The 20,193-nt window shown below is 27.8% G+C and overlaps 1 protein-coding gene across 1 annotated transcript in view; it reads right to left on the reverse strand.

Moving 5' to 3' along the window:
* Positions 1-20,193, reverse strand: part of LOC129959806 (transcription factor Sox-5-like) — a 90,759-nt gene that overhangs the window by 44,082 nt on the left and 26,484 nt on the right. Inside the window, exons 3-4 of the mRNA XM_056072697.1 lie at positions 8,361-8,483; positions 6,289-6,534 (exon numbers count right to left, since the gene is read on the reverse strand). Coding sequence (XP_055928672.1) covers positions 6,289-6,534; positions 8,361-8,483 — 369 coding nt within the window. The remainder of the gene's footprint in view (positions 1-6,288; positions 6,535-8,360; positions 8,484-20,193) is intronic.

Consider the following 20,193-nt stretch of genomic DNA (forward strand, 5'->3'; position numbering starts at 1 on the left):
TGTGTGTAAGTTAGAACCAGCACTTGTGACTGTTTTAAAAGAAAATGAAAGGAGTATTCTGAAGTACAGACCGGAACAAAATTAAAACTTGTTTAAACCTACACAGAAATATTAAGAATTTATTTCAAAGCTCATGTTCCTGTACAAAAAAAAGTTAAAAATTTAAACGCGAAATTAGATAAATCCTTATGGATAGACACTCTAATTTATAACTTAATGTTTGAATTTTTCTTCTTATGATTTGGCAATGCATTTCATTTATTTACTCGAATTCAGAAATTTTTGAGGATGAATTTTCATCATTCTTTAAATTAATTAAATTTATTTTATTCTTCTTCACAATACTTTTTATGATGTCAGTATAAAGCAACATTGTTAAAAGATAAAAATCAATGGAATATAAATATTAAACAAAAATTGTCATTTAAACACTTCCTTATGGAAGAAATGTAAGAAAATCTCTGTTTCTTATTTTGTACTTTACTAATACCTATTTTTAGTAACTAATGTTTTAGTAACCTGCAACCATATTTTTTAAATGGATTAAAAAATTCTCACCTTCTCTATTTTCAGAACGTAAGTTCAAATGAAATATTTCCAGAAGAGAAATAAGTTTATCCTTAATATTAAATTCAATAAAGCTCTTTTATTTTGTTTAAAACAAATTGAAATGTTTGGAAGATAATCGATGAAATATTATAGTGATCAATTAGTTCTCTGAGAAATATATTTCTGGAATTACAAGAAATTTCTTCCCATATTATTGTAAATAACGTGATAATGCTTATATTTCCAGAATTTTACAGCACATTCAATATTAATTATCAAACGATGAACGATGATATGTTTGAAATATTTTCTGAGTTGCTTCTGTAGTATAAAGTTTCTCGAACTGGCTTTTTTCAGATATAACAAATGTTCAGACTTCAAAGATGGAGAATAAATTAAAAGTGCGCTGATAAATAAAAAATAAATAAATAGAAATCTAAATTAAAACAGTTCTTCAGAAAACCAAATCGAAAGTTTTAAGTTTCAAAAATTATATTAGTAATTTTCTTTTGCTGTTGATGAAACTGAAAGAGAAAATTAGAAAAGGCTTCTTTCACGCCCACCCCCAAATTCTGTATTATTAATTAGTCACAGTTTAAGTAGCTCTCACACAAAGCATTCCTTTACAATTCCAGGCTAAAGGACATATATAGAAAAGAATTATTATAATAGATCATGAAAATCACAGGTGAGCTGATATCCTATTCTTTCAACTGACAGCAGCAGCAGCACATGAATCAATACATAATTAAATAAAGACCAGACTTGATGATAAAGTGGGAAACTTAAGCCAAACTTCATTAAATACAATAACTCTATAGCGGTTGGTTACCCTATTATTTTGTAGGTTCGGGAGATACGGCGTGTTGAGTAACAAAGCCTGCCAACTTCAGTGACTCTTCAATTCTCGACGAGCACCAGCTTGCATTTCTCATTGTTGGAGTAAAAAGAGAGATCTTTTCATTTCAAGGATGGACTCAAAATTACATTATATCATTTGAATTTTGAATGACTGAAAGAGTACTATACGTTTGTATTCTCAAGTTTTGGCATTAATTGTGTTCTATATTTTCTGCTTGTTTTATTACATATTCAGTATTCATTAAAACGCGAAACAAATGAATGGAACCCGAATATTAAAATTCTGTTTCTGATGATCATGGAGAAAGTTCCATTACTTTCGTAACTATGAGCAGGAGAAAATAAAATTTAGTTTTCTTATAATGATAGGATAGTTAGAGGATTTAATGAGATAAAACAACAGTATTATTTTGAAAATTGCTAATTTTAATTTTTTAAAAATTAAGTCTTTTCGACTGTTTATGTTCACATATTTATCTCAATTTATATATTAGCCTGGGTGATTTCGAGTTAACATTGAGGAAATTAAATAAAATCATAATTATTTCAGATTAGAATCCATAATTGTATTAAAAACGTTATATTTAACTTTAAATAAAATATCATAATTTAGATAAGCAAAAATGTAATTATTTTTTAACTTTCATTGTTTATCCTCGCAAATGCACAGGTAAGAATTTTCAAAGAATTTTGTTAATGCTAATATTTGCTTCGCAAGCCTAATTGGAAAAATGGAAAATTATCTAGGGATAATTATTTATCGCTTCACGGCTTAATTTTATTATAAATTTAATTAAATATATCAGATCAAAATTACGTTAATCAGCACTGATATGAGGAACTGATTAAAATTTTGGAACCCATGGCTTGAAAATTACAAAATTGTTTTATAAATTTTTATAAAATCATTTTGAAATCTTATATTAAGAATATAATAATTAATGTAAAATTTAACAACTTTATTATTAATATAATATTTAATATATTGCTATAATTTCTAATATGTATTATTATCATATATATATATATATATATATATATATATATATATATATATATATATATATATATATATATATATATATATATATATATATATATATATATATATATATACATGTAAGCATAATTTCTAAAGCAGAGTCGTGACCGAAGACAGAGAAGAAGACACTTTGAATTTTTAAGTTCTCTTTATTGCATCCCGGGAGGCACGAATTATGTACAAGCAGAAGCGACGAGCACAACAAAGAACGACACAAAACGAAATGAGGAAAAGCTAATGAAAATTTTATTCCTGTGAATATATACTGTGAGATTTTAATAGAGATTTCCAACACGTGTCAATCACAGGTAAGGGAATCATAGGGATCTTTTAAAAGAATTTGTTTAAGTCAGCAGTATTTTATCCCTTCACTCAGAGTGTGAGAAATTGTCGGCTATTAGCCGATTCAGCAATTTTAGAACTCATGTTACATTAATTAAAAACAAAAAGTGGAATGGGGAATGGGATCAGGAAATAAGAGAATATTTTAGAATGAAGTTGATATGTGCTGAATTGAACTAAGTATTAGGAAATTAATTAAGTTTAAATTAAATTTAAAAAATTTTAAAATATTATTACACACACACACATCATATATATGTATATGTGTATATATATATATATATATATATATATATATATATATATATATATATATCCAATGTAATTAATCAGTTTTCCATTTCCAAATCTAACATCTAATTCAGTATTTATTCGCTGAAATTAATTCCAGTTCTCGTTCCTTCTACCTTTCTAATAAATGAGAAAATATTCCTGGAATTTCGTGCAATAGCCACTTTCGTGAACACTTATTCTACCCACGGGTGGTATGCATGAGGCTACTTAAAAGCATAAGCTAGCTGTTAATTTGATTAACAATTAATATAAAAGAGTACCCCGTTCTCTCAAAGGATTGATTCAACGTTTGTCATTCATTACTGTGAAGATGGTCGCAGCTCTCCAACCACAAATAAAATTCATCTCTCCATCCCCTTATGACTCTGGGGTTACGGCGTGCTCAATACAACGATTTTCGCTAGCGTTGCCCAAGCGAGATGAATGCATTTGAATGAACATTTCCAGCAGACGCACTCAATAAAAGTCCTCGCTGTTTGCTTTGGACGAGGTCAAGTTTTCCTGCACAAATTAATCCTTTAATAAATGATCGAAAGGCAGCTCTTTGTTCGGGTAGAACTTCCTTGAAGCGGACAGTTTACTTACTCAAGAATGCCAAGAGAAATCAAAGCAAACTCTCGGGCAAGTTACCTCTCTTCTAATTACATCTCCTCCTTTACAAAGCGGCACTTCAGCGCATTGCACCGTCCAATATTGACCCCCTTCAGTTTGCAAGACATTGTTAAGGGACTAAGCGGAGTGCCCGAGGCAGAACCCGCTATTAAATAAAGAGAGATTCCATTCCACTCTTGCCGATCAGAAAGTATAACAAGTTGATTTGGAATCTTCAATTCTGGTAAGTGCTGAAATAGCTGGGAGGGGTTTCGCTTCCGACAACCATTGTCGGCTCAAAATCTACGAGGGAGTTGCTTTCCGACCAAAAGGATTGTTTCTCTTTTAGATATTGGTCGGGCTCTTTAAAAATGAAACCGGGGAATTGTTTCCATCTACCCTAAAATTGATTCTCTCGGAGCAGAATTAAAGGTTGGTTTTGGAAACGGTTGGTCTGTGTACTAGGGAAAGAATATTTTTATTTAGGAAGTTCTGAGTTTTGATGTAGGAAGCTTTGTTGAAAGAATGAAAAATTAATAGGAATGTGTAAAGAAATAAGCAATAGTTTCGTCTAGTCTATTTTGTAGCTGAAGTTGTGAAACAACATATCTTTTCCAAAATGATGTTAGCAATTTAAAAAAAAAATGTAATTAGACTCCAGTATGAGTATGAAGTTATGACCACCATCTTGTTGAAACGTAAAACATTATAGTTAGAAATATACAAAAACGTAAGCGCTGTGAGAAAAAAGAAGATAATATTTTCTTAAGCGATGCAAGAGAGGTCACCTTTCCTGAAATTATATAGAAAAAACCTATGAATCTTCAGTTACGCTTAGTTAAACTTTCGTCTGCAAGATTTTTTTTTTTTAAGTCTCTTTCCTCTGTTGTTTATTCTATTTCTCTTTTCTTCCATTTACTTAAAATATTGTATAAGCTTTATCAAAATTAACATAAAAGAGATTTAACGACAAGAAATAACTCTTAAAAAGTTTCAGTTAATGAAAGTGAATTTAGACTTCAACAATTTTTTCTAATGCATAACTTATATCTCCGAATTAAAGCACTTAGCCTTTCTAGAATGTGAAATAACAAACGTATATGTAAATTGCTTCTTTTGTAAAGTAATGGCCTAACTTGCTCTATTTTTAATTAGGAATAATTGTAAGTCTTTTCTCAAAAGTATTTTGCTAAATAACCATAAATGCCAATGATAGATTCTAGATACGTAAGAGGTACTCTCGATTAATTTTGCATTTATTTTTTGAAAGATTTCAGTAAAGTGTTTAGTTGGTGCTCTTCAAATATGAAACATATTTTCATGTGAAGTTTCCAAAGAAGTCATCAAGACGTATAAGTGACTAAGACATAAAATTGGCAAGATAGTTCCGAAATTATATAGAAATGTTCTACGTTTGGTTTTCAGACACCTAAAACATTGTCTCGAATTTCAGTTTTCAAAAATTGGTTGAGATTTGTGTTCAGGAAGCTTATAAAAATTATAGCTAAAATAATAAAAATTAACCCAGAATAATAATGAAAATTCAGTTTTCTTTAAATAATAATTTTCAGCATAAGAAATTTGTAAACAATAGATGAATATCAGGTACTTGAAAGGAACTTCTATTTTATAAGATTGTTTATATTATTTTAATGTAGACGAATCATTTAAACATATACGTTCCTTTGAATGATGAAAGTTGGTTTTGAATACTCAAGACATCGAACACTCTGACTCGGGATGTTTAAACAAGTCAAGCTGCGGAGTTTACAGTAGCTAAAGTATGGATCCATTAAGATCACAGTCATGCTAAATGTGTTTAGGATATACAAAGCAGAAGCAAACTAACAGACGAAGAGACAAAAAAAAAAAAAAAAAATTAAATAAAAGGATTTTAAATTTCAAATCTTCTATTTCAAATTTCCAATGCTTCTAATATATATAAAGAGCTTGAATACATTTGGGCCTTAATTACATTAAAGACAGTGATAATTTTTTTAGATACAACAAGTAAACAGCACGTTATTTTTTTTAAATGTTGATTTATAAATTTATTGATGGTTTAAGTATAGTCAACAGTCTTCTCTATATAATTTAAATGGTAGTATATTGGAATATTATATTAAAAATATATCTTAAATGTTTTTAAACATAATGGAAATGAAAGCATTTTACTCGTTTACTCAGTTATTAATTTTACTCATAAATTATTAAATATTATTCCAAAGAGTATAGGATACTAATAAATTTATGGAGATAATAGAAACAGACAATCATCACATTTCAATACTGCAAGTGCATATAAAAATGTGAGCATTTTCAATACTGCAATACGCGTATCATTTTCGCCTATAAAAATTTGTTCGCGTGTTCAAAAATTATCCTTGTGTTCAGATATGGACCATTTCCTACATGCTGTCAACTTAAGTGGTCACACCTTCTATAATCAAGTCTTAGGATTGATTTTTCGGGTCTTACTTTCAAAAATTGTGATTACATTTAATAATGCTGTAGGGTTTTTTTTTAAAAATTTTTTTTAATCTTTTCTACATTTATCAATCTTTAAAAAAGAAATCGAAAGAAAACACTATGTTGCGAAAGTAACTTACCGTGAGTGCAGTTGGGGGAGCATTATTGTTCTGTGAGTTTGAGTTGACGGGTGATAACTGTCTTGAGGGACTACTCGATGTGTTGAGGTGATTAGGGAAATGAGGCGGCAGTATCCCCGAGGTAGTGGTCAGTGGAGTCGAGACTTGAGGAAGACCCCCTTCGAAGACAGGGAGAAACATAAGTCCCCGGGGAGTCCCAGGCAATCCCTTCCCTGAGGCACCGCCATAATCGCCATTCAATCGACTCTGAAGGGGGATAACAGAAAAGCGTTTACAATCGTATAAAAAGAAAACACTCACACCTCTACTAGCACGATTAACAGCTTTCGGAAGGGGAAAAAATCTATGTTTCTGTCTGAAATTGTCCCCCCCCCTTCTTTCCTTTCTCACTGCTTAGGTGAATTCTCTTATTTTGACAAAAAGACTCATTAATAGAGAAACATATCTACAAATTTTATTAGAAATATTTGTAAACATGTTTATCATCGAGGTGAACTGGATAGAAAGTGCTGAAATTAAAATTTTTAAGTATTAGTACAAAATAATAACTAAGGAAATAATTTCAGTTGGGCGCATTTTATTGAAATCATTAAAAAATGTTTTACATTAAATTTATTTGAAATTGCCTTTTAATAATGCTTCATTCGCTTGTTTCATTTTGTAACTTTAATGTGGTTTACGAAAACATTTTGAAATAGAGTCACGAATGATATAAATTTAAAAAAGATTTACATTCTTATTCTTATGAAAGTTAGATTTGGATATCTTTAATTATTTAAAAACAGGTTTAAAACTAAAACTATATTGCTAATAAAAAAAATTTACAGATATATGAATCAAAATAAGTTCCTCGACTTTCACGAACTTATTATTTCAATACATTTTAAAATGATAGCTTAGTTTTCATTATTGTCTAATTAGATTTTGTTCTAATCATTCTGTTTTGGGAACGCAGGTCGTTTTGATTCAACTAAGAATCCATGAGATGTATAAGGATTTCACATCAATAATATCTGTGGCTTATAACATCCATGACTGATTTAATTTCAGTTTATATGTTAAAAATGCGATAAACTGATGCATGAGTGAAGTGATTAAATTTGGCTCAATAGTGGTTAAATTTGGCTCAATTTTAGAAAACTCTATTTTTTAAGATAACTTGGCATGGCTGATTCCATTTTTATGGAATAAGATATTTGTATAGCAAATGTTAATTAATTAGAAGTAGAATTAAATGCAAAATGTTATAAAATAATTAAATTTTAAAAAATTTTCGGCTTAAGCATTTTTAACTAAAAAATTAGGACAGGGATTAAGGATGTAGTAAGTGAATCATAAAGGAGTTGAAGTGCCATAATACATACAATTCATTGAGCTCTTTTAAACGAATCACAATTTCTAAACTTATCTTTCTCTTTGCTTTGATTTTTTTTTTAACTTCTTGACTATATTTTTCTTTTCTAATGTTTTAACTTCCTCACACCTTATAAAATAGCATCCTTAATTCAAGGCTCACTATTTGAGCCTATCTGTCCCATCATCCGTTTTTTTTAAAGAAAAAAATCTTTATAATATATTATTTCACTCTTTCTTGTTGAACCAACCTTTACATGCAAAATAAATAAAATTCCTTATCAATCTTTTCATTAATTCCGTCTTCATTCAATGCGTAATGGCATGCCGAACTAGAAATTTAATTGAAGGTTAACACATACATAATAAACTTAATTTTCCTAAAGTATATAATGCAAAGGATGCTAAAGAGCTAATACCAATTTATTAATAATTTTGTAATAATTAGATCTAACTACTTTAATTTCCATGATATTCAACTAAAATTATTGATATACCCTTAATACTTCATATTGCAATACCCTTAATTTACAGATTTAGAAAAAGAGCCTATTTATCCAATATAAAAAGAAAAACTTCTGATTCCAATCTTCTATAAAATGTTTCATTTTGAAAGAGAGCTTTTGCATAAAATTAACATTTAAAAAGTAATTAGTTAATGTGAAAAAAAAAAGGAAATACTAATATACTTTAAATATATCTTCTATCTAGATACTCACATTGTATTCTCTTGCCTGTTGTTCTTGCAATTTTTGTTGTTGTCGTGCTTGTTCTTGTTGCTTCAATAAGTGATCTTGTTGTCTTCGAATAGCTTTTTGCTGCTGAGAGGAGCTTTTTTGTTCCTAAAAGTAAATAAGGATTCCAGCTATTTCTTGGGATGTAATTATTTTTCTAATCCATGAAATAAAAACGACTTTCAAATGAAATCCTGCCTTTTCCTTTACAATAGGCAAAGACTTAATTTGGCTAAAATAATGTTAAAATCAAATTTAAGAAAAGTATTCTGTAGAAAAATTGGATGATTGTACAAATACTAATTTAAAAAATAGCCTTATCTATTATTTTTATGTTGAGTTTTAATTAAACAACATTATTATTTTTTATATCACTAATTACAAATTAAAATTGGATATTTAAAATCAAAAAGTTATATTCAGTATTATTGCAATACCAACAGCTTTCTAATTTTTTTTCCTTGAGAATTGCTTTTTTTTTTTTTTCATTCAGTCAAGTATCATTTAATTAGTATAATCAATATTGTTGTTTGCTTCGAACCCTCATTTAAAATAATTGAGAATATTGTTATTTTTATCTGCTGCCAAAAGTGTATATTTTAACAAATTAAATTTTTTCACTGTTAAAAATAGTTGATGCATCAATAGTTTAAAGGAGAAATCCATTAAAATTAAATTTGGCTTTTAACCCTAAATTATATAGTAATTCCCGTGTACATAACTAATTTTATTGTCTTTTTAAAATTCATTTTGAATAATTAAATATTTGATTAATGAAAATATTTATCTATTATAATTCTGATTCAAAAAGATGTTTTAGTAATGAGATTTTAATTTGAGAATTAATGCTTTTTAATTAATTAATTTTAATTAAAAGTTAAAAAGATAATAAAAGGTGTAATTATATTTCATATATCTATTATACTCACTTACATCAATTTACACATTTTTTGTAAAAAAAAAAAAAAAAAAAAATTGAAGCATTTGCATTTTTTTTTTATCTCGGATAAAGATTTTTTTAATCATAAGAGAAGTGTAACCTTATTTAATATTAGTAATTTTAATTTTCAAGAACTCTGCAATTTTTCCGATAAATAATAACAAAAGCCAATTTCATCTATATTTTATTATAAAAACCACGCATTACCTTGCGCATTAAATTGAAAACTACACTTTGCTTATTAACAAAAGTAATCAGGCATTAACTATGAATGAATAGTAATTTCTAAGGTATTGTATTATTAACTTCGAAATTTCACCGAAAACTATTATTGCCAAGTTACCAAAAATGCTACTCTATTGGTATCACTGAAAGACTGAAACTTCATTCTTATAATTTAAACATTTGCTTCCTTAAACTTGCTCAATTTATAATTGAAGCATTTTGCTTATTAATTTACACAACGTTAGGAAGAAATTTGGATGTTCAAAGAAGTTTTATAAACATGCTTTTAAAAATACATTTTTAAAAGGTTATAAAATACAATTTTGAAAGCTTTATTGATCAAAAATTGCTATTCTAAAAGAAATTTGCAAATAATGTTAAGAAATAAACTTCAACGAAAAAAATTATTGGGACGATCATGAACTTTTTGTCATTTGTTCTTCATCACTTCTTAATTTCTGAAAAAAATAGTGCTGAAAGATGTTTAATTTCTCAAAATTCGGGCAAATGTAGTCCAAGATTGCTTCAAAAATAAAAATAAATAAATGGAAAGAATGGAATGGTAGGTTTCAATCAGGTGAATAGTTAATAGCCTAAACAAATTGAAACACCTGACAACTTCAAGGAACCATTTTTTGCTCTATAAAACATTTTCAGTCAGTAACGGAATGCTATAAGATTTATGTCTTTTGAAATTTTTTACAGAATCAAGAGTCAATCAGCTTAGTAATTAATGGAGTGTATATAAAAACCTAAAAACAGGAAAAAAAAAAAATAATGAAACTTTTTTGCTTCGTTTCAGATAAACAGCAAGTTGTTTTAACTGCGCTGTTGCCAAGAGAATTCAATACATTTTATACATTTTATCAATACAGTTTTTAGATATGATTGCTATAGATTAATTAATGAAAGTTGTAGTAGAAAATCTCAGAAAAAAACTGCAATTTGCAATACATTTTAGATATAAATATATAGTAATATTAAATGTTAAGTTTTCTTGCAGTGGGATTTTCTACATCTATAATGTTTATAAACACTCAAATCTAAACTAATCACTACATTCGATTTGAATATAAAACAATAAAAATTCTAGACTTCAGCTTACCAACTTTTGCTACAATCCGACATAAAAAGAAATGCAAATAAAATGCGAAGTTTACAATCCCATAATAAACTTTTATTCATATTGAGCTTTATTCATAAGCCAATAAATTAGTCAATTTAAACATTAAAACAAATCAGTTGTTGCAGACAAAACAGAGTTTGGCATTTGAGATAGATAATGACTCAGCCCAAAAGAAAGAAGATATTTTTAACTTCTCCAAGCGTTGCAGACGGCTGCGGTGGATACTAATAAAGAGCTGTTTAATGCGAAAACAAAAATAAAGAGTCGGCCCTTATATCAAATGATGACAGAATTATTCATTAAAACCTGTGTTTAATCAGCATTTTAAAACATATTTATATATTGAAATTCCTTTTCCAAAATTAGAGCATCAAATTCAATCTGAAAACTTATAAATTAAACAATCCAGCTAATTAGTTTCACACAGAAGATTCCGTTTGCGTAAAGAAAAGAAGTATATAATAAGGTTAATTCTATATGAAAGAGACGAGAAGCAATGCCCTATGATGACAATATAGTCCTTTTTTATTCTTCATTACAGCAGTGTGGGAGTAAAAGCACTATCGTTTTGTTCGTCCGTCCTTTCTCTCTCTCCCCCCCCCCACCCTTTTTCATATTTTTCTTCTCCATTTCGTTCTTTCTTCCGATAACTACTGAAAGAATATAATCAGATGGGCAGAAAGAAAAAAACGAAAAGTGTCCGAACAGCAAAGATGGAAAAGCAATTCTTCTTTGTGCGGATTTCTTCGCACAAAAGCGAGTCTTTGGTGGATTAGTAAGACAATATTGTGTCCGTGGAAGTCGAACAGAGAGAACGGAAATGTTATGATTACTAACGGGAAGTCTGGAAACATTGATAAATTGTTCTGAGTTGTATTGTACCAACAAAAAAGCGGATAAACTTGATTGATTCGTAGATCATCGATTTTACCTCATTGTTTTCAGATGATTATTTGGTTTCGTAATAGATTGTTAAAATTTATTTATAATAATCATCGTCATCCTATACAATGCAATGTCAAATAAATTTCAGATTTAGTTACTTAAAATTTAAAAGTCCAACTCGAAGCTACTTGAAATCCCGAAGACCCCTTATTTCAGAGTAACATGATAATCTTTCGTTTCAGAATTAATGCTTCGTTCTAAAATCATACAATTTATTTTTAATACATTAAAACATTCTTTATGGCAAAACCTGGATAGCAGAGTTTGATTCCATTCCAGAATCGTCATGTTAAATTCACTAGGGCCAAAATTAATTGGATTACGGTCGAAACAAAAGTACTTTAATACGGATATCATTATAACTATACTAACTAAAAATACAAGAAAAAGAAATCTATTTAAACAAAATGCTATATTTCAACTTACCTGTCACTCAAAAAAAGAGTTTTTGGCAAATACTTTTAACAACATAAGCTTTTTAAAATGAAATAAAATTCTTTTCAATAAAATGTATTGTCGAATAAGTTATTTACGTTAATGATTGATCCAATTCTATTGCCAGGCAAGATTTTAGATTAAATAAAGAGTACTTGGAACTGAAAATGTGAAATTTTTAAGATGAAATTGATGATATTGATTCAGCTTATAGTGCTTTTGATATTTATTTTAAGAAAGCATATTAATTAAATAATAATAAACTAAACTTTTATTTTTATTTTTCTGCCGAGTTCCACGAAGAATTTTCAACTTCTGCGTCGCAGGATCATTATTTTTGAATCCTTCAATATCAATGCATATCTTATTTTGTATCCGCTACATAAAATAGGAGAATGTATTGAAAACACTGAAATGAATCTGTTTATCGATATAAATAGCATATATATAATTGATGAATCGAGGCAAACCAATTTTTCAAAGAACTTATTTTGCAATAAAGATTGTTTTATAATGAAAAGTGGGTTAAATCATTCTTTTTGAACACCATCGGAATATTTTGAAACGTCAGCATTTGAAAAATTTCTCTTTCCCCTATTCTTTCAAAAATATATATGTTTACAACTTCCTGTCAAATACATATATGAGCGATAAGATAAGTTCCTAAAGTGTTGTTCAACTTTTACATTTTATTTCATCTATAAAATCTAAGAGAAAAGTAGCGCCCTTGCAATTTTACAGAAAAAAATTCATTAAAACATATACTTACTTAGTTATTTGTGGATTATGCTAATTTCTTTAAAATAATAAATTGTGGTATAAGTGATTCTTGAAGTGTAAGTAGGAGGACACTAGAGATCTCATTTTCTGTGGATTATGGAGATCATATTTCCTCACCCATGACATATATAGGCAATTCCCATAAAATTAAACGGCTTTTGTTGTAAATACTTATTTTTATTACATCAATAAACATTGATAAGAATTAAATTATTCAAACATGTCTATTACTTTTAAAAGCGACAGGATTATATTTTCGGACTCTTTTACTATGCGTAATTATAGAAAATGTATCTCGCCATGTAATACCACTTTGAGTAGTCGCTATCTATATTTGATGGATGGGATAAAAGCCAGGAAAAATTTTAAAACATTTGATTATTCGAGGGTTTCTTTTTTTCCAATTTTGGAAAGCACCAAAATTTATCCAAGGATTTTTTTTCTTTTAAAAAAACAGTGTGAAATGTAATACCAAATGTATCGCATTTTTTTACAAACGAAATACATTTTGATTGCTTTGATTCCAGTACATACGGGCATTTCATTGATTCGTAAAATTTAATTCAAAATATTAGGCAAAAGAAATACATAAAATAGCGATGATAGCTTTAAAACAAAGTTTTTAAAACTTTCTGTTTTCGAGTACCCATTTCAACCTCAAAAATATCTTTCTTCTCCCCTCCCCCCCCCATCTACGGGTCTAAGGCTCATTTCCTACCCCAAATATAATCACAAATGTAACAAACTGAAAAAAAAAAAAAAAAAAAAAAAAACAGGCATTTATTAATCACAACAATTTATTTAAGGAATATTTAATCAAAATAGATTTCTGATGTGTTTTTTTATTATTGTTTTGCTTATCGTAATCAAAAAAAATAAGTAGAAATACTTGAAATAGAAGTTTCTAAAGCCCTAAAATTCATATTTGCGCCTCCACCTGTAGCAAGCAGCTTTAGTTAAAGTATCCCATTTTAAAATTACGCATTGTGCATTGTTTAGTTAAAAATTTATCAGAAAAAGATGTATCTTTTTCTGAAGCAAAGAAAAATATTTTCATTTTTTTTTTCTTTTCTTGTTGGCTAACCATAATGGGAAAGAAATCCAATCGAATAAAAGAAACGAATAAAATAAATCCGTTTTCTCTTTGGCAAATGGAAAACAAACGTGGAAAATGCTTTTTGACACCCATGATTCAGCCTGGCTTCTGAATATTTGATTTCGCGTTCAATTCCCAAATGTTTTCTTTTCCTTGTTCCGCTCTACGACACCAACATTACGGACACTTTTAAATTGTCAGTGTTTGAAAAATATATGGACACGTAGCGGCGCTACGAATAAAAACCGCAGAAGAAAATCGACTGTTTGGCTTCGGGAAAAGGGGAACCAGTGAATAGGATTAGCCAAAACCGCAGTTGTCATGCGCTATGATTGTTGAGAAAGAGCATGTTAGTAGCATTATGTGGCTCTTGGGGGTTCTCCCACCCCATGCATATACACTTAGGAAACGGAGCTACTTCATCTTGCCTTTCCCGTGCGCAGTCACAATTCCCCGTGTGAGTCAGATTTCCGCTTTGTCTCTAAATACATGGCAAAGGAATGAAATAACCCTGATAGATCGGTACACAGGATTCTACGTGACCTAGGCTGTCACAAACGGAAACTCAGACGCCCGGTTCTTGCCTAAAATATTTAGAGAATCCAGGGTAAAATATAGACAGTGATTTACGCAATGATTCTTTTCGGAAGCATAAAGCAATTTTCTATGAGTGGAGCGATGGAAAAAAAAAAAAAAAAAAAAGGCTGTTTTTTTACTTTCCATTTTTATGCCTCTCCTTACCTTCAATCTAAAACTTGCAGTGAGTTAAAAAATTATTTAAAGTTGCTCGCTTTACTATTTCGTTTGTGATAACAGCACTTTTTTTTTTTTTTTTTTTCATCTCACTTACTTTTATACGTTACCTAAAATGTCACAATCTGTTGCTCATTTTCGATTCCCCCTTTCCCCTCTTTTTTTTTTTTTTTTTTAAACTTTTAAATCTAAAAGCAGCATGTGAAATTTTTTAATCACATTTTTAATCTTTTTTTTATGATAACATATTGATTCACATAAGAATTAATTTAGCTTCCCATGCTTTCTGTATTGCACTATGCAAAAATCGTATACATTAGTGTTTGATAAAAATAATAATCCAACAATTTACTATGCAAACCCTTCGATTTAAAGCTACCAAATTTGGCACGGTATTATTTTTAGAGTAAAAGGAGCTCACAATAAAAAAAAATTTCAAAATTTCAATTTAAATTTAGCGGAATTAAAAATTAATTGAAAATTTTAACTTTCCACACCTTAACTTCGGAGCATAGTATCGCACAAAAACAGTTTTTACTCCTCTTTTAAAATTTAAAATAATTTGTATTTAACAATTTTTAGAATGATTGATTTTTTTCCATTTATGAATCTCCGCTTAATTTTTTATAAATTTTTCCAAATTAAATTCAAACACAATTTTGAATGATTTTTCTATAGTTGTACAGCAATTCAAACAAACTTTATTTTTTTAATAGATCAGTTAGGTGCTTTTGCAAATATTAACTTTATGATAAAAAAATAATTTTCTTTATTTATTTTGTCAGTAATTCTAAAACAAAATTTCACTTTCGCCTTTTTTAACATGATAATAGTTTTAGACTGACATTCTTTCTGTAAATTACCTGAAGTAAAAATTGTGACTCACGAAATGCAACGGTTGATGCTTTTGAGCTATGCGGAATCATGAATAAAATTTCATCATCTATAATGTTTCGGAATATGGGCTATAATTTTTTTTCCATTAAATCTTGTTTATTAATGGAAACACGTGCTTCGTGGTCCTCTTATAAAGCGACACTCTCTAATGCTTGATATTTCCTTGGTTGTAATTTTTTTTTTATTAAATGAAATGTATAAATTACTTATATTCTAAATGTTAGTGTTAAGGTCATTTCATTTATTAAAGAAAAAAATTTTCAGTTGCACCTGTTGATGTAAATAATGTCCTTGTATATTTTCTTTTCTTTTTTTAAATGCATATTTGGAGAGTATTGGGCATTCTTTTTTTATTTCTTTATAATTACTATACAGACATACAATAAAATAAGCAAACATAAATATCCTTTGAAATTTCAGTAATGCAATAAAATTCCCAAACTTCTTAATCAATAAGAAGAGTATAACCTAAGTTTTGCTTCCGTTAAATGAACAAAAATGTTGTATTTTTTTTATTTTACATTGATTACACAGATTTAGGAAACAAATAATTTTATTCAGTATTTATAGAATGATAATTTTATCTCTATTCTCATAAAACATTAATATTGAAAACAAATGTTTTCTAAACGAAAAAATAGACAAATGGTTAGAAAAATACTATGGATTTAAAGGAAAAGTGAGAGAAGGAGAAACAAACCAATAAACCAGAAAGAAAAAAAATAAAAGATAAAATTCCTGATCTAAATAGTTTTTGGTGATGGTGGTACTATTTAAAGAAACTTATTTTTCTCATTGCAAAACAGAAGTCGTTTTTTTTATTCAAAAATTAAATCGTAGTTGAATTTTTTGAAAATGTAAATATAAAATGCAACAAGAGCATCATGTGTCGATCCTCGTTATTTATATCACGAAAATCGTACTCTAAAAGATATTGAAGACTTTATATGCAAAGTCAACTTCTTCAGTTAAACACTCTTTTTGACAAGTTAAAATATTTTAAGGAAACCTAGTTTCCTTACTTTAGATAAATTGATAAATATTTATGTTTCAGATTTTTTAGTTGCTTTTTGAAGGAAAAAATAGTATATAAACAGGAACTGAAAATGTTTTCATCACCAGCAACACATGGATATGTGAAGATTTTTATGCAGAATATTTTATTATCAAATAACATACGGAGAGTTTATTATATACTAAGTTCAGCTCTTCAAATAATTGGAAGGAATATTTCCGTAGTTTTCGAACTATTTATAGTATATTTTCTCCGTTATCATCAAGAGATTGATAAGGCATGGACAAAAATTGTAATATTTTCTTTTATTTCTTAACTTTAAGTACCCAATTAAAGTTACGATTAATTTTTAGATTTTTCCAAGAAACTATGTGACTTTTCTCCTGAAATATTTGCATGTGAAGAGCCCATCGTTCATTTCAATCAATAATCTAATTTAAACAGTATCGAGTAAATTAGGCTTTTTGAAACAATTTCCAAATTTTAATAAATTAGAAAAAGAAATCACCGTGTTATTTCAGCAATAGGATGATAAAATTTTATACTAGTTATTGATATTTGGTAACCAAAGAAATAATGTTAAAGAATTCTATTAGAACATTTCTATTGGCACATAACAGGGGCAATAACAAAGCTACAATGCACAATATGAGAAATATATCGATACAAAAGGAGTATTATCTTGATCAAATTTAAACACTGAGTTCCAAAGTAAATTAAATGCTCATTAACAAAAAATGGTTTTTGCTACCATAAAAAGAGTGCCGAAGTCAAATAATTTTTACCCAATTATTAATAGATGTACTTTCATTGTTGAAACAAGATTCACTTATGGGGAGGAAGCAAGCTAGATGAAATGTAGAAATAGGAAAATGCACAGGTTTGCAAGCATAAAATTAAAAACAAGATTAACAAGAAAAACAAATTAATTAAATAATTAAAACAAGATTGCTAATTTATTTGGCTAATGATTAAAAATTCATATATGATATAAATCTATAGAACTAAGTATTTCTATTCAGCGCATTGTAGAGAAGGTATTAAGAACCTTAAATCTCTCATTAGAGAAGATAAGAAAATGAATTCTCAAAATTAAATAAGGAAAAATATGAAAAGAGTTCGAATCATTCATTAATGATCATTTAAATTTTCTTTTACTATCTTGACACATATTTATTGAAATTTGCAAATTGTATAGGCGTGCAAAAGATATTAAAAATTGTCGCTGATATAAAATATTATTTCATGTCAAATGCATGCCTCCGATTTTTTTAAATTTCTTTTTTAGTGCTTGTGTGTGTTCTGTTGTGCTATGAAACGGGATAATTTAATTCCTTCCATTTTCATGTTGATTAATTAAAATGTTTAAAAGTTAAATCTTATGTGTATGTTGAAATTGAATCCTAACCAAACAGTGAATTCTCTCATAGTTTTTTAGTAAAAATGCTTTAAAAAATTATTTTGATTTTTTTCGAACGATATAGATTACATGAAGCACGGGTATATAACGGCACAATGGCATTATTGCTGTCCCCCACCTTGTCAAAAACGAAAGAAACCTTGATTCTCGTTAGAGCAATGTATCCGCAATAATTCAGGAATACCATATACTTTATGTTGCAAATATAAATAAAGTTATAAATTCAAAGGGTTCTGCTGTATTATATGAAATAAAATGCATGAAGGAAATTTAGCTGGATTTCTTGTTTGGATTCACATAATGCTTGAAAAAAAAAGATTTTTATTTTTTTATTGTTGTTACATTTTATATATATATTTTAAGTTAAGTCTTATAATAAAAGTATTGCAAAAGTAGCTATATGAATAAAAAATGAAAATGTCTGAATTTTGAGGTAAAAAAGGCTTCGCTAAACGCTAAAATAGTGTATAAATTGCATAAGACGTGTAAATAAAAGTAACATTACTGAAGATGATTGTCGAAAAATATAACAGCTCTATTCGATGTTTAAGACACAACTAGACTAGACAAATTTAATTTCGATATGTTTTGAATAAATAAGGTTTATTTCGCATTGACTCACAAATTGTTATGTATTTCAAACTTCTTAAAATTTTCAAATATTGCTATAGTAAATTTTATTTTAAAATTTGCTACTTTTCCAAAAATATTAGCAAAGTTAAAAAAGAGGAAATTTGTGTGTTAAATAAAATTTAACTTTAATTATACATATATATACAAAAGTATTAAAAACAAGTTAATAGGAAAATCAAAAAAAAAAAAAAAATAAATAAAATAAAAAATAAAAAATAAATAAAATTAAACCAAAAAAAATATTTAAAAAAAGAATCCGGCCTGAAGACTTTTTCAAGGGTCACCCTCAGGCAGGGATTCAAAGAAAGGGATTTTTTCTGTGAAGGAAATGCAGACATTTGTCTAATAATGATTCCTCGTGACCTGAAAATCTATGAAATTCTTTTTTGGTTTTAGTTTGAATAGGTAATAAATTTTGTTGCGATTTCGAAACTGTTTTGTTTCGTTTTCAAACTATTTCTTACTTTAGATTGGTTACTTATATATATATATATATATATATATATATATATATATATATATATATATATATATATATATATATATATATATATATATATATATATATATATATATATATATATATATATATATATATATATATATATATATATACATATATATATATATATATATATTGTTAAATAGAAAGTTTGATTTAATTCAAACGAAATCGGATTTAATTTTTGTAAAGCATATATTTTACAATGTTCTTCATAAAAGTAATGCAGTTGAGCAAAATATTAATCTATGTTTCTATTTCGAAATTATAATTAGTTAATAATGCTTTAAAATTTGAAAAAATTCTTTGTGAATGATATAAACAATTCAGCAAGCAGAAAAGAGCGAGAAACATTCTACATCTAAACAATGAAAATTAAAGAAAGGAGAAAACTTTGTGTTGCAATTAATTGATTCCTCAAAATTTTCTAGGAATAATTTGCTGCTGTCATTTTTAACATTTATTTTCTTCAATGTTATCCGAAGCAAAGAAATTTAGTTCCAAGAGCGACATATTATCTTTGAGAGGTTTTTGAAATAATCTAGATGCTTAATCATCCTGCTATAAATACTGATTGCATAGAAATGAAAACTCATATCAATGCCAAAACACTATGTGCAAAAATAAATAAAAAAATAAAAATAAAAAATAAGGCAGAGCTCTTACAATTACGGATACTGACCCCAAAATGGGACTTTTGGAAAAACGTGATCACCAAATGTTCAGCTCTCAGGGGCCTTTATTGTTTCAATTCTTTAATACTGGTAAGCAAAAATTGTCTTAAAGTGATTTCATTTGGAAAATTTTACTATTAAATAACTATTTTTATATCAGTTCCTATTATGCCACGAACTAGAACTTTTAAAATAATTAAATCAGTTACCTAGACATCAGACATTTATATAATAAAAGCGCAGAACATTAAAAAAAAAGAAAACTTTTAGACTATTAATTAATCGTTAACCAAATAATTTGGCTTGGGAGCTTAAGTATATATTAAGTATATGACTCAGCTCAAATTGACTGTTCGATGTATATATTACAAAGTAGT

Source organism: Argiope bruennichi, chromosome X2 (assembly GCF_947563725.1).
Source record: "Argiope bruennichi chromosome X2, qqArgBrue1.1, whole genome shotgun sequence".
Taxonomy (NCBI): Eukaryota; Metazoa; Arthropoda; class Arachnida; order Araneae; family Araneidae; genus Argiope; species Argiope bruennichi.